Source organism: Dysidea avara, chromosome 4 (genome assembly GCF_963678975.1).
Source record: "Dysidea avara chromosome 4, odDysAvar1.4, whole genome shotgun sequence".
Taxonomy (NCBI): Eukaryota; Metazoa; Porifera; class Demospongiae; order Dictyoceratida; family Dysideidae; genus Dysidea; species Dysidea avara.
Window position 1 is genome coordinate 1,123,374 of NC_089275.1, and position 24,484 is coordinate 1,147,857.

General features: G+C 40.3%; 1 protein-coding gene across 1 annotated transcript in view; it reads left to right on the forward strand.

Moving 5' to 3' along the window:
- LOC136252826 (vacuolar protein sorting-associated protein 18 homolog) overlaps positions 1-24,484 on the forward strand; it is a 36,303-nt gene that overhangs the window by 8,867 nt on the left and 2,952 nt on the right. Inside the window, exons 6-23 of the mRNA XM_066045402.1 lie at positions 8,059-8,180; positions 8,403-8,494; positions 8,546-8,714; positions 8,870-9,023; positions 9,524-9,627; positions 9,677-9,737; positions 9,795-9,859; positions 10,904-11,039; positions 13,313-13,459; positions 14,231-14,324; positions 15,405-15,643; positions 16,207-16,347; positions 16,433-16,564; positions 17,253-17,371; positions 17,467-17,557; positions 17,702-17,767; positions 23,921-23,976; positions 24,048-24,194. Coding sequence (XP_065901474.1) covers positions 8,059-8,180; positions 8,403-8,494; positions 8,546-8,714; positions 8,870-9,023; positions 9,524-9,627; positions 9,677-9,737; positions 9,795-9,859; positions 10,904-11,039; positions 13,313-13,459; positions 14,231-14,324; positions 15,405-15,643; positions 16,207-16,347; positions 16,433-16,564; positions 17,253-17,371; positions 17,467-17,557; positions 17,702-17,767; positions 23,921-23,976; positions 24,048-24,194 — 2,135 coding nt within the window. The remainder of the gene's footprint in view (positions 1-8,058; positions 8,181-8,402; positions 8,495-8,545; positions 8,715-8,869; positions 9,024-9,523; positions 9,628-9,676; positions 9,738-9,794; positions 9,860-10,903; positions 11,040-13,312; positions 13,460-14,230; positions 14,325-15,404; positions 15,644-16,206; positions 16,348-16,432; positions 16,565-17,252; positions 17,372-17,466; positions 17,558-17,701; positions 17,768-23,920; positions 23,977-24,047; positions 24,195-24,484) is intronic.

Here is a 24,484-nt window from a genome sequence, read left to right on the forward strand (position 1 = left end):
ACCAACGCACGGATGGACAAGTATGTTGACAATTCACCTGCCCTATCCCTAGAGTCCCATGGTGTGAGGCATTTAATTGCCGGTGTTGAAAAACTGAGCATAAGAGGTTTGTAGATGAAGACTTGCATGGAACAGATCAAAAAGGTGCATCAAAAAGGTCCCAAAAGTGAAAAAAAAGTTAGACCTAGGAAGGGATTGAACCCAGGTAGGTTACAATAACTTGGTTAAGGGAGGTGCACAAAAATCGCCAAATTTGTTTATCTGTGGTTTTGACAGGAATGTAGCTCAACTTTTCAGTGATCCTTCCCTACACCAATGCCTTCATCACCCTATAAAGAGCGAACAAAAGCACGTATTGACTTGCTACAACAACACTCGAGTTGCCAGATTATGGGCATTTAATTTTGCTAAAGTCCCACGTTGATATGTACTTTGCATGCCAAGATATGATGAACTAAAAGTCGTGTTTTAAAAGGCAAGAAGGTACTGAGTAGAAAGAAACAAATATGCCAACACATGGATTCGAACCCACGACCTCTTACACGCTAGGTCAGGCATTCTACCACTTGAACAGTATGTGCTGTGGTTTTCAAAGGAATTTTGCTCTACACCTTGGCCTTAATTCTATGTGCTGTAGAGAACGAACGGAAGCACGCGTGAACTCGTGATAACAATCTTAGAGTAGCTGGATGATGAGTGCTTCATTATCGGCACAGATTGCATCAATTCGCGTTAAGTTTGGTGAGTAAGTGACATGACAGACGGACAGGCGGTTTTTCAGCTTTATATACTAGCATTGGTACCTGCCCTACGTGCAGGACCATCTCCACATTAAACATTTAATGCCAGGAAGAGGGACCAAGCATTATACACCAGCACTGCTAATGTAGCTATGTAGGGACATACATGGTGATGTCACATTTTTTTAAAGAGCATGAGGTTTCCTTATGTCATTAATGATGCAAAACACTAAAGTTTATTGTTTGTGGTTTTGACAGGAATGTAGTTTAATTATTCAATGCGTCTTCCCTACCAGTGACTTCAACATGCTGTATAGAACAAACGAAACCTTTGCTGCTTTACATGACAACTAATGCAACAATAATTAATATATTGGAGTAAATGTTAGTGTCCTATATTTGCTGTGTAGCATGCATGTCGATAGTGCTTTAAAGTACATGATCCTTATGTAGTACATAATAATTAATTTTATTGTGAAGTAATGAGTATGCAAGGCTAATTAGTTAAACTGCATGCGAGCTAAGGCAATTGTATACAGTATACCCTACATTACATACAGGTTGTGTACACATGGTACAGTTTCAGTTTCTACACTATGATGTTTACCTTGCCGACTGTCACAAAGAGAAATGAACATAATTTAAAGCCAACACAATTTGCAGTTATAGCTACTTCATGGCAAACAAAGGTTCAGAACTTGTCCTATGCTATGCACTTTCAGTTCTGATGTTGCAGTGACACATACGCCGTATGTGGGTTTTTTTCACGACACTAAATTTTCACGAATTTCACGAATTCCCGTTTCATTCGTGAAAAATTAATTCGTGAAATTAGCAATTATTGTAACTACTCGTGCAACATGTCTAAGAGTATTACCAAGTTCTTTAAACCTCTCGGAACCAAGAAGGATGACTGCAAATCCAGCTTTCCACCAAACATTCTGCAGCCAGCACTAAGGGAAGTCAGGAAAGCTGAAGAGCATATAGAAAAGACGGGCTCGAAAAGAGGCAACTATACTACGTATACAGGAGGCAATAAAGCCAAGGTGGCTAAGTATGCTGCAGAGAATGGCGTAACGACGGCAATAAGACATTTTAATGATACCAAAGAGTTTACTGATTTAAAGGAGCCTACTGTTCGAGGATGGGTGAAGAAGTTGAAAGAGATTATGGCTTCTCTAGGTCCGTCGTCTTCTATGGAAGATGTCACCAGTTTAGAAGAAAAGAAAAGAAGTCGACCTTTACTCGTTGGTGAAGATGTGAAATCTTACGTTAGACAGTTTCTTCGTGAGTTGAGAGACCATGGGGGGGTAGTCAACACTACAGTAACCTTAGCAGCTGCGACAGGAATTATACTAGCCAAAGATGCAAGCCTGCTTGCTGAGAACCGTGGTGAAATTGACCTGTCTAAGGAGTGGGCTCAGAGAATGATGAGGAGAATGGGGTATATCAAACGTAAAGCTTAAACAGGTGCGAAAGTAGATCCTGAGGTGTTCAAAGAGCTGCAAGGACAGTACCTTAGTGATATACGTACGAAGTGTAGTAAAAATGGAGGACATTCCTCCAGATCTTATCATCAACTGGGATCAGACAGCTATTAAGTATGTGCCAGTGTCAAACTGGACCCAAGAGCAGAAAGGAAGCAAGAGGGTAGAAATTGTAGGAATTGATGATAAACGGCAAATTACAGCTATGCTGACTGTCAGTGCAAGTAGAAGGTTATTGCCAGCACAGATAATCTACGAAGGAAAGGCTCCAGTTTGCATCCCAAAAATAACCTTTCCATCTGATTGGCATGTAACCTATACAGCCAATCATTGGGCCAATGAGGATACTGTATTAAGTTACATTTATAACATGCTCCTCCCTTATATAGTGAACACCCTTATATAGTGAACACCCTTATATAGTGAACACCTGTAAAGAGTTGAAATTGTCCCACTCATTTCCAGCCCTGACGATTTTTGATCATTTCAAAGGCCAGCTTACTGAGCGTGTGCAGAATGTTTTGGAATCCAACAATATCTTTGTTGTAGATGTGCCCCCCAACTGCACAGATTGCCTGCAACCTTTGGATGTCAGTGTCAACAAATCTATTAAAGCTACAATGAAGAGCTTATTTTCAAGTTGGTATGCTGACCAGGTTAGACAACAGAATGGCACTTACAAACCAATTGATCTGAGGTTGAGTATACTTAAGCCATTTGGTGCAAAATGGTTTGTGAAAGCTATTGAACATGTGCAGGGTAATAAATTATCAAGAACGGTTTTGGTGCAACTGGAATAACCGACACAATCAAGTAACCAAAGAGGTTGACCAGGAGCTGTTGAACATACTTGTGTGTTTGATAATATTATACTGATACTGGTATTAGTTTATTTTATTTGTATATAGTATTGACCAATTCTATCAATTACAGTTTGACACATTATTACAGCTATAAAAATTATGTACACCACTAATATAATAATGTCACAGCCAAAACTTCTAGACTGTGAAGCCTATAAGATACTATACACTCCTACACACACTATATATAAATCAGTTTAGGAAGGAAAGACTTCCATCTTCTGCTGCATAAGGCATGCTACAAGGTGATCTCTCATACACCATTGGTCATACTTGGCTTTTACTGGACTTCTCCCAAATGCAATTGTTTTTGCAATTGCAAATAATCCACACTCATTACAGCCTGTGTGCTTCTGTACATGCACTACCTTAACATTACAGGGACTGCAACGAAAAAAGCCTGTAATAGGTTTGGAAGATGACTGATCAAGAGAGGAATAAGCTGAGTCATACACATAAACCACCTTGCTACCAGGGGCTGTCGCAGCTACTATCCAATGATCACCACGGACATGAAATATTTGTACAGCATTATCAGTTGCACCTATCAGGGTTGGTTTTGTAACAAGGACAAAACTAATCCATTTAGTTTGGGAAATTGAGCATGTATCAATCTTTGAGCACTATTAATGTGCTGATCCATTAACTTTTCTCCACCAAGAATCACCCTTTTGTCAGCCTGTGTCAGTTTAATGTCCCTAATAGTAACCCATGTTACATCATGGTCCTTCTCTGGCACATCTTCTGAGGCTTGCGGCATTAAATCTATCGTGTCATCATTATCTTTATCTGCACCATCATCTGTTGTGGGCTGTTCTCTTTGAACATCTTGGTTGGTATAATTTCTGTCGTAACCGCCTTTAACTCTTCCAGTCTTTTCTTTGCCTTGTCCATAAACTCACGATCCTTCCCTTTACAACTAAATGTATAGATACAGGGGTATTTCCAAGCCTCCCTTTCCCAAATCACGTGAATAGCGTCTGGGACCAGTAACTGTGCTAGCTATTGAGCCACCTTGTCCCAAAAATAGGGAACAAATGCACGAATAGTCCCGTGGAACATGTCCAATTACCGTCTCTTCCTTTTGCACTGCTACTGCAAATCTATCGCTTCTGTTGTGCGATTCTCTAACACACTTCAACACTTCTCTGTAAACTGGAGTCCAGATAGTTTAATAGATATGGAATCCTCGTATGCTGCTATGTAGCTGGAACGAAAACGTCTCCATTTTAATCATGTGCGTGAGCAACAATTATCAATTCGTGAAAATTTAAACGTGAAATATCACTTTTTCGCCAATTCGTGAAAATAAATTATTGCAAAAAAAACCCTGCATACGGTATACCTCTTGCCATACAAAAACCCAGTTTGAAACACCTTCAGGACATTCGTCATGCTGGTTCTATTAAGTTTTCAAACTATTGTACATACAACACTATGCCTACGTGTAGCCATCATCTTACCCTCATACCCCCACCATCATCAATCAATGCTAGATGATACTCTTATTTTGTCCGTGTTTGCTTTGTGTGGAACAAAGTACCAATCAGTATTCTGGGAATTGAGAGCCGTGCTGTTTCTCGCCACACTATTTACAGACATTTCTGTTGTAATTTTTAAATGTAATTTATTGTTGTTGATTTGTTGTTTTGTAGATGTAATTATAATTGTTGTTGATTTGTTTTGTTTTGTAAGTGTTATTTTGTGTGTGTTTTGTTTAGTGGTTGTATGTGTTTTGTATTAGGACAGTACCTTGTACAGGCTTGCCTTTTGTACCGTTCCTTCCCTTGTAGTAATTTGATAATAAATAAATAAATAAATAAATAATTACATTAAGTAATGTAACTTCCGTATGCTTCGAGATACGGGGGTGGGATAAAGTTTAATGAATTCCTTGATGAATGGGAAATTGAATGGTATATAGGTTTAAGCGTTTGGGTGAAGGGGAAAGGGGTAAACGAACCAGTTTTCAACAAGGCGATTCTGTTTTAAAACGCGTAATTTTTTATTGAAATACAAACGGCCATAACTTCCACATACTATAGTGCACGGACCTGGATAAAGGTTCAATGGATTCCCTACGTCACACTCGACAAAATGGCATCTAGTTTTTATATCTGGGACCAACTGTTCGCGAGATGTGGACGTAAACAAAAAGGATGTAAAATGATGGCCGATTCGTGAAGAAAGGAGAATCCAGGAGTACAAGGATTGTTCTTGTCGGCTGATGGGCTTGTTAATCGTCGAAGACCTAGGCCAGGGTATGTACATCGATGTTTTAAAGGATTCTTGTAACAGCAGTACATGATTTGGGAGAGAGAAGGGTGAATTCACAAACACAGCAAAAACGCGTGTTTTTCATTGGAACAATTCAGGCCTTAAAGGGATTTATTAAGGTGCTTAGACTACCCTACTGTACAGATGAATAGATTATATTCCTTACTGATATAATCTATGACGGAGGGTACTGTATGGAGGTACTAGTACTAGATAGCTTCACGATAGGTCACAAGATCACGCCCATTCTTCATTCTACGCATTATCGATCTATCGATTGAAACCACGATGACACACCCCTTTTGCACTAGCTGTATTTCAGTGACCACACACCTTCAATTTGGAAGGCTGACTCGACATACTCTATAATTGATCGAAACCACGCCCCTTTTTGGGAAGCACACATCTTGCAGGCTTCCTCGAGACACTCTAACACAGCAGTCACCCTAATAGAACAGTCACATGTTTATAGCTATCTGTATGCTTTAACAAAAACAAAAAAACTAAACAAACTGGTATATTAATTATAAATTTAAAAATAAAGTAGGAATCCAAGCGATAAAAAGTAGTGAAACAAGAGAAGATATTACAGCATAGCTCGGTGGGAAATTCCTACTTTAGCATTGAACACAAAATAATGGCTATATCATGCCAAAGTAGGGATTTCCCACCGAGCTATGCTGTAATAGCTACCATCGTTCTTCTCTTGTTTTACTACTTTTTATTGCTTGGATTCCTACTTTATTTTTAAATTTTTATAATTTTTAATATACTATAATAACTTGGGGTTAAGGGAGGTGCACAAATCGCCACAGTTGGTTTTGACAGGAATGTAGCTCAACTTTTCAGTGATCCTTCCCTACACCAGTGCCTTCATTGCCCTATAAAGAGCGAACAAAAGCACGTATTGATTTGTTACAACAACACTCGAGTTACCAAATGATTGGCGTTTAATTTCGCTAAAGTCCCGCGTTGATACGTGCTTTGTATGCCAAGATACGATGAGCTAAAAGTCGTGTTTTAAAAAGGTTTGCACAAAAAGGTACCGAGCAAAAAAGAAAAAAAATGCCGACATTCGAATCCACGACCTCTTACATGCTAGTCAGGTGTTCTACCACTTCAACAGTATGTGCTATGGTTTTCAAAGGAATTTTGCTCAAGTTTTCTCTACACCTTGGCCTTCTACGTGCTGTAGAAAATGAATGGAAGCACGCGTGAACTTGCAGTAACAAACTTGAAGTAGGCGGATGATGAGCGCTTCGTGTTGGGCACATGATGTGTTGGTGTGGACAATCCCAGGTGAGTAATCGGCGTGACGGACGGACAGACAGGCGGACAGCTTTTCAGCTTTATATATATATATATAGATATACTGTATAGTGGGAAATTTTTGAAAGGTTATATTTTCGAAAAAGTGCTTGATTGAAAAAATATTTTCGAAACAATGCCTCTTTACCGCACCGCACCGTAGTTAATTAATTCACGAAGGAAGCTGACAGTGGTTGCGTTGATCGTGTATGTAACTAGAATTTGCTGCTTTGATTGTCTAGATAAATGCCCAATTTGGTTTGGATAGAATCTACCCTAGGGTCTTCCTTTGTAGGTTGAACCATGTTGTTTGGCGGACTTTACCTTAATTCAGTGGCCTGCGGATTGAACTGCGGTTCGAGCTGTGGATTGAGCCATAGCTATAAAGTCCATGGCGTTTTTTCAGCCAGTCTAAACATTTGCTGATAATTATTTGCTGTCTTTCCTAGTAATTTCTGGCTCTTATAGGCTTCAAGACTTGTGCTGCCATTCGTGCTCGCTCGTATACATGTGCGTGGTATAGGTACGTATATGGCTAGGTACTTGTGTGTGGCCCAGTGCCTATAGCTACAGTATAATACATTAGGCCTATAGCTAACAGAAACTATGCATGCATGCACTTGCAAACTTCATTTATAGCTACAGGAACTATAGCTACTTTCTTTGATTGTCACTTCAAAGCCGGGAGTTTAATACTAGCTATTGCTTGCTGTATGTTCGAAAGAATATTTTCGAAAAAACATTGTTATTTTCGAATTTTTCGAAAATTTAGCCTTTCAAAAATTTCCCACTATATGGTAATTCATATGTGCCCAAGCCTACTGAAATGTTCCAGCTATGCCCTTGGAGTGCAGTATAGGCTCACGAGCCAATTCAAATTATGATGTTAAAAAGACTAGTGTAGGCTATGTTTAACTATTTAGCTAAATATGTCATGTGTGAAGATCATTGTCATATTAGGCACATATTTACTAATATTATTACCTGATTATTGATTGTGAGTTGTGACCACAATCAACACTAAATCAATTGATAAAAGTTTTATACTCTATGTGTTTCACTTTGTTTGGTGTTCAGATTGGCTATAGCACCAATTCACATGTTATGTATACAGTTTGATACTCCTTGATACAGGATATCTGATAGTTTAGTCGTTTCATGTCTCCTTTTGATCTTACTGTATGCTGTGTACATGTATGTATGTGTACAGTTGTGGAGTGTTTTCAGTAACAGGTGCATGTTCTATTAGAGTATTTCAACAAAAGGTCTTAAATGTATCGGCTTCAGCTATCTAAGCAATTCACTTATCTGACATGTTTTAGATCAAGGGGTGCTAGTGTGTTGCTGTGGTACTACTTATCATTGTGTTGCTATGGTAACTAGGTGTATCAGTTGCGGACAGAGACGGGTGGAACAGAGCCAGTTACTGGAATCAGAATGGAACCATTTCCACATTCCATGACTCCAACTGAGATCAAATACTTCATCCTAGTGAGTACACCAAGGTGAGTATAACGGTGATGTCCAATCATATTGTGTCCTTCATATAATTGCATGTACTGTACTGTAGAATCTCTCTGTAATGAACTCTTTTGTACCAATAATTTTTGGGACTTTTTTTTTTTTGCTGTTTCAGTGGTCCAAATTTTCCTGTCTATAAACACTTGTGATTGATACTAGAGTTCCCACTATATCTGTGTACTGATAATTTCTTTGTGCTTTTGTAGTCGTATCTACCACTTCATTGGTATGGCAACCAGGGGGGAATCCACCCAAATGTTCTTATCAATGTTTGAGGGATACTTACGATCATCTCAAGGTTCCTTGCACTAATTTAGAAGAATATGTATCATTGGTGTGCATCGTTTAGAGACATTTGTAGAGATACCCCGTAGTCTTGGTTATAGCCAGCTGTGTGTGTGGCCAGCAGGAGGAGAGAAGCCACCTAAGACATTTGCTTGGTTGACAGGAGCTGGAATATATTATGGACATCTTGACTTTGGGTCTGACCAAGTGATAGTGGAACCTCGACTAATACCGTATCCTTTATGTGACTAGCATGTGATTATAGTGTGACTTACATGTGATCACACTTTGTGTTTTAATTGTATCGGATGTTCCTGCCATATTGTTGATTGTTTTATTGGATACTTGCACTCAGATACCTGTAGTTGTCCTTAGCAACCACCCTTAGTTACCACAGTCAGGATAGTAGCTCATCTCAGTCAGATGTTCCCATAGCGATGTGTCTCACTCAGTTCCATTGTCTGGTTATGTACAGAGACAAGTTGGAGGCATTGTGTGTCCTAAATGATAAGGTGGTGTTCCAGGAGGCTCATACTGTACGGGTGAGTATCAGCTTTAGTGTGTGTAGTGTAACCTGTAATGAGACTAACCTCAGGGGGCAAAATTGTGGTCATTGTGCAAGTCACTCTGAAGGGAGTAGCTAGAAATATTCGTTCTGTGAAACTTTATGTACGTAGTCCGTTGCATCCTTCTAATGCCCTGCCTACAACTACAAACAAGACTTCATCATACAGTACGGTACCACTATTGTATATATTAGGGATCATGAAGGTTTGTACTTTCTTACACAAAAAAATATATTGTCAAAAAACCAGTCTCGCAATACGTATCTTGTGGTGCCTTGACAGTTTCGCTTATGTAGAATCAATTATCCCAAAGGTGACTTTAGAATGCTTCTGATAAGTTGTACAATACATTGCTGTGTTTGGGATTTACTAGAGGTGTCCACTAGCTGTAATGAGGTGGAACCGGGCATATTTCATTCACTTAACAAATTGCTACTGTGTTGATAATGTTTTGTTGTTGTTTTGTTGTTGTTTAGCGTTTCGGCCCACTCATATCACTAACTATAGACCCAGTTACCATGGTGATATGGACATTCACAAACTACAAGGTTTACAAGTACACAATACACCAGGAGGACCGGTATGTGATAAGGGGATTACCCTTGCTTGAACTGTAATTGTTACCATAGTGACGTATGGAAGATGTACCTGTCTAATGGACAATTTGATTTAGCCAAACAATATTGTAAGGTGGGTGTGGTTGTGTTGCCTATGGTTACTGTTGCTAGGTGACATGTTTATCTCCAGGGTAATGCCACCCATCTTAATGAAGTACTCACTAAACATGCAGAACATGAATTCCAACAGGGAAAGTGAGTGTATATGTGGTTGTGTGCCTCCTTGCTTGTGTAGACTCCAATATAATGTCTCTTACATGATCTGTCATAATGACATAACAACATATTGGTACGTAATGGTAGGCCAGCTTATATACACAATACTTTTTTTGATAGATCAGTGTTATATCTTGGTTGGTCAACATGGCTTTTGGGTCAACTAAAAATGACAGGCTGAGCTCTGCAAATTGTGTGGGAATCAAGTCACTATTTGGGTTTGAGATTTTTTAATTCTCTACTATTGAGATATATAAATTTACATTACAAAAAGATCAGTTGGTTTACTGTCTGCTTTACCATTTAATGTTTGCTCACATGATGTGTATGAGCAAACATACATTGTAGATAGGTATATACAACAGACACTTTTTTTTATGAAAATGGTTTCAGTATATGTGAGAAATACCTAAAAAGCTAGATACAGCCTGTATCACACTTCTCCGCAGGTACACATGTATGCTTTGGTTTGAAGTTGCCAGTTTAAAAATAGCCGTATTTGTGCAAATTTTGAACAGCTGGGCTTTTCAGGTGTTTAACAACCAAAAAGGACCATAGTAGGTCTTGTAGGCTACCATAAAAATGTATCTCTTAATTTGACTTGAATGAGGACGTGTCCCCTACATGCTTAAACAACAATGAATAGCAGCCTCGATGCTTTGTCAGGTGAAATTTTTAGGGAATAGATGTTTTCAATTTTATAATACAGTTGAGAAAATACTTTTGTGTGAGATGTGTTGCTTAAGGTGGATTGTTATAATAGTGTTTCAATCCTTAGCAGTACACAGCAACGTAATTAGGTATGAATTACAAAATCCTAAACTGTAACAACGTAATTCTGTAGATGCCTAATAACATCATAGTGTTGTAGACATACTTCATTGATTCCAGCTAGCTAGCTGCATGGCTCCTGGTTTTTAGATGTAGCACAACGTTAAATTATTTAATGGCCTATTATAGTTATGGTATTTTGACCCTGAAACTTTTTGGGTTTTTACTTGGATGCATTTCCTCAAATCCCAGGTTTGTTGCAGCAGCCCGTTACTATGCCGACAGCAAAATCTCATTTGAGGAAGTGTCACTCAAGTTCCTCACAGAAAATCAGACTGATGCTCTGAAGACTTTTCTACAGAGGAAATTGGATAGTGTCCATAGCAAGGTGAGGTCTTGTGAGCCAGTTGTGTGTGTAGTGTGTGCATGTAGTGTAGTATAGTTTGTGTACTCTGTGTGTGTGTGTGTGTGTTTGTAGTGCAGCCCACCCAGCTGTAACATCAATGGGTACCTGGTATTAACTGGGGAAACAAATTCCCAACTGTCCTTGTTTCACTTAGTGGTGTTGAGGTCGTTGTGGAACTTTGGATTCCACGACCTCTCTCCATGAGACCTGGACAGTCCTCTTGCGGGTTACTAGCCCTGACCCAGTAGGATTTGCTTGCAGAAGGCTCAAGTGCCTGAGTGGTGCACAGGCATCCCAGTGCTGGTTTGCTGGGCAGCAATAGCTGTGTTTCATATGCTTTGCTTTGTTTTTGCTTAGCTTGGTGTAGTGCTTGTGTATCTACTTGTGACTGCACATGCGTGTGTGTGTGTGTGTGTGCATGTGTGTGTGCTGTGGCTGAGCTTAAAGATGCTATGGCTAAGCTGAAGGTAGGTGGCTTGTCTGGGATTCTCCCAGAGTTACCTTTCTTACTTGATAGACTACTTGTTTTGATGCAGAGTGTTTGGAGGAAGGGTTGCATGTTTCAGAATTGGAGGGATGTTTTGATTGTACCTGTTCCCAAGAAGGGTGACCTTCGGGCCTGTGACAACTGGCATGGGATAAGTGTTTTATAAGATTTTTGCTCGAGTTATTCAGCATCATCTGCAAGTGACAGCTGAAAGGTTGCTCCCTGATTCCCAGTGTGGTTTTCGAAGAGGTCAAAGATGTGTAGATATGATCTTTGTGGCGAGACAATTGTTGGAAAAGACAGGGGAATGTGGAGATTTCTTGTTCATGATGTTCATAGACTTGAGGATTTTGTACCCAGAGGTGCTCTGTGGGATGTATTGTTGAAGTGTGGTGTACCTCCAACAATGTTGAGTATCATCCTTTTCATGAGGGAATGGTTTTGGGGTAATAGATTTGAAGTTAGGAATGGCTTGTGATAGGGTTGTATGATGGCACCAACTCTCTTCAACTTGTACTTTAATGTAATGGTATCCATGTGGCATGAGCAATGTGATGAAATTGGTGTCCCTGTGTTGTATAAACATGGTAGGAAGTTGTTAGGGGATCACACTGCAAAGTCCAGGTTGTTGAAGTGAGTTTCAATTTGCTGATGATTTAGTTCGTGGTTGAATCAGCTGGGAGGAAGTTAGAAAGCCATTTTGGTTTGGTAGTTTCTATTCTGTTGTATGATGCTGAGACTTGGACAGTGAAGGCCCTCAATGTGCATAGATTGGTTGTTTTTACAACCGTTGTGTTCATACCATCTTATAAGTATCCAGATTCAAACAGTGGAATGAATGGCTTGCTTCCAAGTCTGGTGTAGTGTGTACCGAATTGCTAAGTCGCTTGCACATGTCGTTCATGTAACTATTGTAATAGCAATAAATGTGTGAGTAAAGGTACGTACATACTTGTTTTATTTAAAGTCAGACAGCATGATCAATGGAAACTATGCAGTTTAGAGTAATTCCTCAGACCCTCAATAGTGCCATTGTTCACTACAGCCTCAGGCCTATAAGGTTACTATAGTGTAAGGGACCATAAGTCGTGCAGTTCCCTCTTTTCTATGTTATACACCATCAAAATATGGAAATTTATGGATGCTGGTTACTATCTTCTGACCTTGTTTGATGGGTTGTGTGAATCATATTAATGGCACAGAAAAGTATCGGACTTATAAAATTAGACCAGGAAAAGTGTGCGACTTAAGATGTCATTATGTCATGAAGGAAGCACCACTATCAACATTAGGAACTGTGGATTTCAGTATCTGTCATGTCTAATCATTGAACAGTTGACTGGGCAATACTACTACTTGAACCAGCTTTTTAAAGCACTGGATATCGTTCCATATATTTTAGATGCAGGACTTAATGTGTCACTGCATAACTTTTGGTAACTTTTCACATTTTTGAAATGCTTTGTAACACATCTGTGCCCTGGGGCAGTAGTACCACTGGGTAGCAATGCATTAACCACTAGTTGTACAGTGACATTGTGAGCAGTGATACAAAAGGTGCATGACTTATGGTCCCTTATGCTATTGCTTAGAAAATAGTATAAAGCCTTTGATCTTTCAAATCAATGAAATTTTTAGGGTCTTCTTGGTGTCTACCACCTAAGTTGTGGAGCCAATCAAAATAGTTGACACTACAACATGTATATGTACTGGCTAGCAGAGTGAATGTTGCCATACATTTGTTGTTTAGTGTTCATCTAATCCACAGGACAAGACCCAGTGTACAATGTTGACAACATGGCTGGTAGAGCTCTACCTCAATGAGTTAGGAGTACTACAAGATCAGGGGAGGGTACAGGAGAAACAGAGATTGCAGAGAGAGTTCCATGACATGTTAAGGAAGGATATGTTAAAGGTATGTTTACCGTGTGTGTGACTGTATCATTCTTGTATTGTATAGAATCTGTTAACATTCACATACACCCTGTAGCCTATATATGCTAGAAACATTTGTGACCGGATCTGCAAAAACCCGACACAATTGTGCATTTTTCAAATTCCTGTTTATTATGCATTTATAATCTACTTAGCCAAATGCTGCTCTGGCAAAGTTTTGGCCTCATATGCCAATAACTTGAGAGGAGTTACAGCCCTACAAAGTAGCAATAACAGAGAGATCAATTTGTACAGCAAGAATGGGGAAAATAAATCACAGGTGCTTACTAGAATGGTTATAACTTACAAGTGGAATGTTACACGAAGTTGAAATTGTGCCATCCTGTTCACAATGAATAGAGGAATTGTTGACTGTGTAAGTTTTTCACCTTTCTTCACTGCATATGAAAATGAAATTAATGAAGAAAGATTGATTGTGTACTTTTGTTTTGACGTGATGTAAACAAACTTCTGTATCCTTGCATCTACTGCAACGAAACAAAGATTTTGAACTCCTTTTGAGTAGGTTAATAAGATGATATCCAGGTTTTTATTGTTTGCCCATTCTTCACCAAGAACAAAGCGTCTGAAAAAAATACTAAGTGGTGAATGTGAAGTAAAGATACTGTACTCCATTAGGAGTAAACACATGTTCACCTTTTTGTTATAACTTTTTAGGTGAACACAAGCTGTCACTTTGTAATAGTTTAGTAAGTTCGTTCTCATTACATCATCATGTTGTCCATATTAGGAGTGTTTGGAGCTTAACTGTCGTACAATATATGACCTCATGGCCAGTCATGGATGTGTGGAAGATATGGTGTTCTTTGCTGGACTAATGAGAGGTAATGAACGTGCATGTGAACCAGGCTATCAAATGTAGTATGTATTGTATCAATGAGTCCCTCTCTATTATGGACTCTTGATTATATAATGTAGCACAGTAAATTTCTCTAATTGAACAGTCTGCTTATTATATTTATTGCTTAAATATCCTATAGTATTTCTATACATACAAGTACACAAAAATAAACTGGATTTTCAACTAGAGTAGGGACCATAGCACATCGATAAAAGTACTGAAACAAGCTGGAGTAGTGTACGATATTAAATCACAGTAAAACAATAAGGAGTGTTATATCCCTACTGTGCTTAAGATACCATAACAGAAATGCACAGTAGGGATATAACACTTCTTATTGTTTTACTGTGATTTAATATCATGGACTACTCCAACTTGTTTCAGTACTTTTTATCGATGTGCTGTGGTCCCTACTCTAGTAATTTTTTTTTGTACTGAAAATACAATTATTACGGCTGGTGAACCCATGCATACCACACTAAAAGAAAGAAATGGCACCGCGCACCCAGCTCTCTATAATCATCTGAAAAGTGAAGTATCCACTACGCTTCGTTGTCAGTTATGTTCTAGAAAATTCTGAAATTTCATATCAACTTGTTGAAAGTATTTTGGGTCGATCCTGAAGACTTGTTTATGGGCTTAGTTTTACCTAACCAATACTGCTTTATTGTTGTCAGGGAAAAGTGAGGCTGGTTTTTGGGTGATGTATTTTCATGGGCCATGTCCACACCTTTGTGGTCCCTACTATACAGTACTGTCATACTGTATGATACAGTAGAAAGTCAAACTTTGATTATGTTTGATTTGCTGGATGTTTGATTAACATCAAAATGACTGTTCTATTAGAGTATTTGTTCAATAATTTGTATGCTCTATTAGAGTAATTAAAACAATTCTCTGCTTGATGGGTGGATATTTGTTTCAATACTTTTATGTACTTTTCAAGTATACTTTCCTCGTATTGGACTAGTGTGCACAACCACTTCTCCACTGTAGTAATATTTTGTTTGTTTTTTGTGCGGTTCCTGAACATTGTATTTTGTATTCCATGTAATTCTTTCAGACCACGAGAGAGTTATCAACTACCACATTCAACAAGGTTGCTACAAGGAAGTCCTGAAAGTGTTGACAGCCAGTGTAGGCTCTGCCCACCTCTTCTACAAATTCTCCCCACTGCTGATGCAGCACATCCCCACAGCGACAGTCGATGCTTGGATAGAAAAGGGTAAAAGTTTAGAACCAAAGAGGTTGATACCATCATTAATACAATGTAATCAGCCGACTGCTACTGAATCTCATCAGGTGTGCATCCTGTTGCCATAGTGATATGTTGTGTAACTATGGTGATGTGCTGTGTATATTAATATGGCCTCATTATCCAAATCTGGATTAACTAACCCCCCAATTATTTGTGCACTAGAAGTGATTGTTCTATTACTGGTGTATGTTCTATTAGAGTAACTAGTACTATAGGATATTGTACATAGCTGGACGGACTCTATTTAGATCCATCCCATTGTATTAATGTTGCACTAGAATCTGTTAATGTGGACACTTGAGGACACCTACATAATCCAGACACTTAGTTAAGGTCCCAAAGTATCCCTTAGTAGATAAACCGACCTGGAAAATCAGGACACCTTGATAATCAGGACACCTTGATAATCAGGACACCTTGATAATCAGGACACCTTGATAATCAGGACACTCTTGGCTGGTACCAAGGTGTCCAGATTTCGCAGATTCCAATGTACATATACCAGCCATTAAATTACTATGATTGTTTCAGCTTGTAATGACTACTTTCAGTATGTAATAGTGGCAATTACTTTACCACCACCAGTTGTGAAATTATTTCTCCACAGATGAAGGAAGCTATACGATATCTTGAATTCTGTGTTCAGAAACTTGGTAACCGGGAGACAGCAATTCACAACTTCATATTATCACTATATGCCAAGCAGTCAAACAAGGCTCAGCTACTGAAGTATCTGTACACCTATAAGGTAGGTGTGTTCGTCTGTATGTGTGTGTTGTGTGTGCATCTGTGTGTGTGTCCGTCCTATCACTTACCCAGTGATGTCACTACAGGTCGACACTACAGTGCCGTATGACGCTCGTTATGCTCTCAGGGTTTGTCAGGAAGAGAAGGTGGACAGAGCTTGCGTACATGTCTACTCAGTTATGGGACTTCTTGAAGAAGCTGTACAACTTGCTCTGACGGTGAGTTCTAGATCTGTGTGTATGTGTGTGTAATGATCGAGTCTGTATAGAAGTGATAAATACAGCTCTCTGATACTGTAGCTGTATTTATCACTTTACATTACAGGTTCATTATTACTAGCATATTAAAAAGGAATTTAGAAATGAAATAGGGATCTAAGTGATAAAAACTATATAGTGAAGCAACAAAACACTGTATGAATGATGGTGTTACAACATAGCTCTGTGAGAAAATCCTTACGTTGACAAGTCAAAGCAATTGTTAAATAGGAATTTTCCAACAGACCTATGTATCGTTCACATATCTAATCTTGTCTCACTAGTTTTATCATGAGATCTTCACTTGTGACTGTTCTATTAGAATATTACACGTGGCTGTTGTATTATGGTGACTGCTTTATTAGAGTATCTCGAGTTAGCCTCTCAACTGGGGCAATCCCTACTAAACAGTGCTACTGTACTGTTTGATTTTTCAAGTACATGTTGACATGTCCTTATTTGGCTACTTATTGGTCACTATAGTGTCAGTTATATGGCTCTGCATATAAGGATATTATACCCAGTGTTTGTATTCAGCTCCTAGTCTCTATATTATGCCAACTGTAGTTGTGTGTACTTACTTACATACTTACAAACATGTCTGATCGTAATATATGTAGTATTGTCACTATCTTATTTTCCTCCTCAGTTTGACGTTGATCTTGCTAAAGAGGTTGCCGGTAGACAGATGCATGATGACAGCTTACAGAAGAAGTTGTGGTTGAGAATAGCCAAACATGTAATTGAGGAGGAACAGAATATCAACCAGTGAGTGGGTGTGGCTGGTGGGTATGGTTGATGATCATGTGATGTGATCACCAATGGGTGTCACACATGATCACTTCTGTATTATCTACCCTCAGGGCGATGAAGTTCCTCAGTGATTGTGCATTCCTCAAGATAGAGGATATCTTACCATTTTTCCCAGACTTTGTCACCATCGACCAGTTTAAGGTGAGCTGCTATCCTGTGGTGATTGTAGTAAGCTTTCCATGGGAACTAACCTGTTGGCACCAAAATCTTTCTTTTCATTTGTTGAGTCCTTAGCTAGCTGCAAGTCTACATTGTTAAATCATATGATCTCTCCTGCCACTATAGGAAGCCATATGTCAGTCACTCAAGGAATACAATACTCATATTGAGAACTTGAAGTCTGAAATGAAGGTGAGGTGACTTGTGAGTATTAGCAGTCCTGGACCAAAATTTGGTAAAGGTTTCTCAGCCCCCTATAGTCTCATTTATCTGAAATAATGGCTGTTCAGAATATCAGGGTTCTGTCCACACTGGTCGGCAGTGGTTCAAAGCGACCGGTACCTCTAAAAAGCCGACCAGTACCCTCTTAATCCGACCAGTACAATTCTTGCATATATCTATATACATGTGCAATATACTCTAATATAACACACAGCAAATCAGTTAATGTTAACTTTAGGCCACCACTCAGGAATTTCTGGGCAGAACCCTGGAATCTAGCATGTGTGATAATTCTCTACACTGTAAACATTTCCACAAATCATCAATAACAAATTTTCCCTGTGATGTCTAATGAGATATAGCTTCCATATTAGAATAGTGGTTGTGAGGGAAAAACTTGAACATTACTGTACTGCACAACGAATCTTAGTGAAGCCATACTTCAAATCTTTAGTTGTACGGTTATCATTAACTGGTTATCGGTCTCCATAACAGTTGTAAGTATGATGGATATATGGGAAGTTTGGTGTTATTGCCATAGGGTTGGAGACCTGTTTAATCACATGACTTTGCTGATTGGCTTTCAATATAGACTGCATTGATGTCCTACCTCTTGACAGGTCACGTGATACCACCGAAACCACAAACAGGGATACCAGTGCCACATAAGCTGGTGAATGCCAGCATTGTATCCCTACTTCCCTTTCAGGTATTCCATATAAACAACATGTTGTACTTTTGTTCACTGCTGGGACTCTACCTGTAAAATTGCTATACTCAAGCATGATGACTTACACTGATTGATGATTAGTACAAAAATTTTGTGACACATGTGGTTTCAATGATACCCCTACAGACACAAATGTATGACCTACTATATGGATTGTAAATTATCAGCTATAACACAGTTCAAAGTCTGGCCAGTAGTGAGTCAGATCCTGCATGATGATAGCCTTGCTGAGACAGCAGCCAGGTGTTGTGGAGCAGTCCTGATATATAGCTGATAAGATGAACTCTTCCACCTGCCCAGAATTTGTATAGCCGAATCTTGAATTCCCACCGTAGCTGCGGTAGTGGCAGCTCCTGTTCGAAAACTGTGACCTGCATAGTCCTGAGCTGGGAGGCCAGCCTTAGTCAGTGCAGACCGAACTTCCTCCACAAATCTTGACTTCAGTAAAGGTGAGCCATCGTCACAGATGAACAGGGCACCTGGTTGGGGGCCTCGCCGTGCCAGATATGCTAACAATGCGGTCACTGGACAGATGTCATCCCCCGTTCTCCCTATGACAACTTTGACACCTATTCTGCCCTGGTCAGTTTTTGAGTGTTTTAGTTTCAATGATATCACTGATGGATTGAAATTGTTGTCTGTCGAGAGGTCACTCAGGGACAAGTGTGTTCTGGGTCGTATGTTGGACTGACTGTAATCTCTCCTGAGCGGCAGAAAGAGAAAAATGTCACTGATGAAGCTGCCCATAACATTGAAGAGGGTTCTGATTGAAACCACACTCCCTTCAGTTTTCGAAGGATAGCTGGAGTTATTGGCAGCCGAGCACGGGGTGCTTTTCCCTTTTTTCCAGCTTCAATTTTGACACCTTTTAGTACCTACCTTAGACATGGCATTTGGCCCACTTGAGGATCGCCTAGTCCATGAGAGATCTGTAGTTGCCGAACACCAGAAAGGTAGGTGCTTATGGAGTTGTGGGCCAAGCCCTGTTGACCGAGGCATGCTACAAAGTAACAGAGTGTACTCTCTTTGGCTGGTAGAGGATTGAGGTTGAAACTATTACAAAAAGTGAGATAGCGACGTTCGGCTGCAGCGTAGGTCTTGTGAGTAGAGGGAGCTAAAGCAGCTGCAAAGTATCCTCGAACAGCTTCATCCAGCTGATGGATGTCCAAGTGAGGTTCTGTGTCACCAGGGTGATTAGTGGGGGAGGAATTATTGAGGGATGAGACAGTGCTTGGGGAGCCTGTGAAATGAAAGAAGATATGTTATTTCTAGATAAAGCATCAGCAAGTTTATTGTCTTTACCAGCTAGGTGAATTGCATGGAACCAGAAATTGTGATGGGCTGCAAAGAAGACCAATAAACGAATCAGGTGCATGAGGTGAAGGTCTTTGCAGAAGGTAGAGTTGATTGCTTCTACCACTGCCAAGTTATCTACTCTGAACAGTACTATCTTGCCTGACCAGAACTTTCCCCATATGGCAGCAGCAAAAATAACTGGGATCAATTCCTTGATAGCTATAGAGAGTGGCTGAAGTCTCTGACACCACTTTACGGAAAACCAGTGTGGGGATCCGTAGGCTCCACAACCCCATGATCCTGATGCGTCCGAAAACACAGTCATGTCTGCGGTCTGTCTTTGCACATCCCACAGGATGGATATGCCATTCCATCTCTCGATGAAGAGGAACCACCACAAAAGATCTGCTTTTGCTGGAGCATTTAAGCGAATATTGTGAGTTGGGTTGCTTCCAATCTCTTGTATGGAGTACAATCTGTGGAGGAAAGGTCTGCCTGGGCGGACCACTTTTGTAGCAAACTGGAGCATTCCCACCAAGCTCTGAAGGTCTTTCTTGCGAATGGACTTCTTCAGAATGCAACACCTTTCAACACAGTCCCATAACAGCTCTTTAAGTATGATTAACTTTTCCTCTGGTAGTCTGAGCTGCAGTGCCACTGTGTCTACCTCTATGCCAAGGAAGGTCAAACACTGGGATGGACCTTCCAGTTTGGATAGTTCTAGTGGAACTCCTAACTCCTCAAATAAGGATACCAGTTTTTTCTTCTGGAGGGTAGCCTCGTCTTCTTGTCTGGCTACAAGAATGAAGTCATCCAGGTAATGGAGACTATTACTGATTCCCTTGCTCTGGAGAATCCACTGCACTGCATCAGCCACAGCAGAAAAAATTTTGGGGGCTGACCTCAAGCCAAAAGGCAGTGCACTGTCAATATACACTGAGTCCTTCCAACATACTCCAAGGAGAGGTTGGTCTTCAGGATGGACGGGAAGCATTCTGTAAGCTTCCTTGATATCTGCTTTAACTAGAAAGCAACCCTGGTGTTCATGCAGTATTATGGAGGATAGATGGTCAATAGAAGCATACGATAAACTGGACAATTGGAGAGAGATGCCATCATTTATACTATGATCCGTAGGAGAGGATAGGTCCACAATTAATCTCCACTTGCCTGGTTTGTTCTTTTTTGGAATGGCACCCAGAGGGCTGATGTGAACATCTTGGGGATAAACTCCTCTAGGAAGCTTGATCATTCTGTTGAGAGATACCTCTCTGGCCAGGTATTCTGAGATAACTGACGGCACTTTGGATGGCATATTTTCAGATGCTTTCGCAGATTATGTGTCCTATCAAAGCCAATCCGGAAGCCTTCTGCAATTCCGCTCAATATGTAATTAACATACATTCTGTCTGGGTGGTGTATTAGCAACTTCCTCCAGCTCTCCAACACTAAAGGAGAGTGACTACTAGCATACAAGGGTGAACCACCTGCTGCCCCTTGGTGACTACTCAGAGCTAGTAGGTCTTCCATGTAATGGTAGCTGCCATCATTCACCATACCACTCTTGAAGAGAGATAGATTCAGCTGCAAGCCTGTAATGTGAAAGGACCAAGCAGTGATCACACCCCAAGGTGGAAATGCTGGCCCTTTATAAGTGAATGCTGATGGGACTGAAAGGTGTGAAATATTACTAAGGCTGGGCTGCTATATAGACCTATGTCACTTTGAGACAGAGGATCACCCAAGAGCAAACACTTCAAAGGCTTACAACTATCTACCTATAAGTGATATTTAATTTCCTTTATGTATTATCATGTTATTGAAAAAACAACCAAAAAAATGTGACTATTTAATCATGAGTAGCATAAAGTTAATCAGTCCAGTGCCCTTTAGTGAGGGTAATACTTTCCTGCTGTAGATTTGCAGTCTTTTCCCTGGTGCGGTCTTCCACAATGGTAGCACTTGTGGGCAAACTGGCATGGTTGCCGATCACAGTATCCTTTGAAATTCCACTTTAAACACACAGCAGGAATTGAATATGGTGTAGCCCTCTTTCTTGCCATTGCCTCCTTGTGTGGTGCTTTGGCTGTAGCAGGAAGAAGCCACGTCTGTTTTTGTTGGGCTGCTAGACATTGTCCGTATATGGGGAAGTTCAGCTCCCTCCACTTCCTTAAGGACTTGGCTGCTGCCCATTCTCGAAAATCCTTATCATATTTTAGCCATTGTGTTCCCAAATCATTGGACAGCTGTAGAACTAGGTGTAGGTGGGCTGCCAACCCTGTTGCTTCCTCTTTGGTAGTATTGTTATCAGAAAGTAATACTGCCATAAACCTGGAAAAAGCCTGGATCCATGACAGTATATCTGTGATATGACTCCTTTTCTTTCTCTGTCCTGAATCAGAGAGTATCCACTGTCCAGCGGCATTGACTGTTAGTTCAGCTGGTTGGGTAGCATTCTCTTCGAGTAGTGAAGACAGGTCCACAAATTCCCATCGCCTGATTTTTTCAACCAGCTTAATTGGAAGAGGGGGCATTCCTTCTGCCACAACCATCGAGGGTGCTGGGGTACTGGGTAGTACATCAGATGTGCTGGCACTGCTGAGTAGAGATGGCAGTGAGGGAATGGATGGTACCAGCAGTGGATCAATAGGCAATGACGGCCAGGATGCCAGGGGTACTCCTGCAAAAGGAATACACACACATGAGTTGCTGCCTTGGTACAGTGGACCTGTGGGTCCTTGCAAGTATAATGAGCCATTTAGTGGCCGATGACTACTGACTGGTAGTGATAGTTGCTCTCAAATTTTGTTTGTTAGTTTTGCTAGGTAAGCTGCTTGATAATTAAGCTTAACATTTGACTGGTTCTGTTGCCTTTGTCTGAGGCTGATGAGTGCCAGCCTATACTGCTGGAAGCTAAATGTCAATTAGCTTCTGCTGCTTGGAACTGGTAGTTGATGTCTACCAGCTTCTGGGTCATATATAACACTTAACCACAAATGCATCCCCCTCTGGTGTGACCTCTTGCTGTGGGTGCTGACCAGTCAAAATGTTAGGTTTGCTGCTTTAGAAAAAGGAGGGTAATCCTCTTGGGTAATACGGTAGCCAAGAATTAAGAATTCTTGTCTGCTTCAATGTATAAGTTCTAACATAGAAAATGCTGGAGGGACAAATTGTCCAAACTGATGGAAAAAACCCACATAAGAATGCAAACTACTCCTAGCTGTCAGGACTTGCAAATTAGAGCTCTATCGGTTGGTAACTAGATTACATTATAGGGCTTACCTCCACTGGCTGAGCTCGTGTTGGATGGTCTTGATGATGGCCTTGGGTCTCCTACCGTGGTAGAAGAACTGCACTGCAAAGGGCTTGTAGCTGATGGGGAAGATTGAAGAATTAGTTCCACAGCTCCCGCAATCTGCTGAATTGTTTCTGCTGAGAAGCTACTCGAGACTGGGTTAACAGCATAGCTGCTGATTGAAGCTGAGCTTGTAGCTGTGACTGGTGGAGCAGGTGCAGCTGATGAAAATGGAGGAACTTCTTCTTCTGACATTCTCAAGTCTGGTGGTCTTGAAGCAAATTCAGAGACACGCACTCCTGAAACTTCTAGCACTTGCCGAGTAACACAATGGAGTGAGAGATGCTGGCGAGTCCGTTTATACCCTGTCTAGGAATGTGTTTACCTTAGCAACCTGACACCTCCTCTGGAGTCCAAACCCTACCCATAACTTGTTTACCTTCTCAACCAAGCTGTCCTCTCTGGGACAAATGCTTTAAGGAATGTGCAATGTTGAATGCTGCCATAACGACCAGATGGACACCTCATAAGGGAATGTGCTGTGTTGGAAGCATCTTAGCAGGGATGGATGTGTAGTGCTGTTGACCTGCCAGTTAACCCTGTTTAACCTGCTGTTAAACTTGTAATAACCAGTAAGATAGTTGATGGCCAAAGGTATTTTTAAAAACAGCCAGTTGTGTTACAGTAGTCAAAAGGTATTTGTGAAGTATCTACTTGTCCTTCAGATTTGTGTTGTCCCCCAACTATTGAGTGAGCAATGTATTCCGTAAATGTTACGACAAATTACTCCCCACCTGTGTAGGGAGCTACTGACAGTGCTAAGTCCATCAGAGCTGATATACATGAAGTACGCAACAAGTAAGTTATTCTATAGATCACGGTATTAGAGTAATGCAGTGAATGAGATTGTCATTCTCCTTCCCTTACAGGTATGGCATCATTCCACCAGATGCCAAGTGTGGATTATGTCACTACCCGTTACTAACCAAGGGGTTCTACCTGTTTCCATGTCATCACACATTCCATAGTGATTGTCTCATAACTGAACTGACTCAGCAGTTGACTGGACCTCAACGGTGAGTTGTCATGGTGACGGTAGAGGGGTTGTTAGGGTAGTAGTAACTTTTAAATGGAGGAAAACATAGATGGTTCTGTGTAGCTTCTTCATTCAAGCAGTAATGGTGGTCTAACAATAGTAATGTATGATTCATAAATTGGAATATTGCAATACTCCACTATGACACATTATTCATGTGTCGATATTTGATTGTAAGATCACAAAAATATGAATACCTAATTTTGTACAACTCAACCAATACACTTGCACATGGTTTTTAGCAACAGTACACTGAAAATGCATACACTA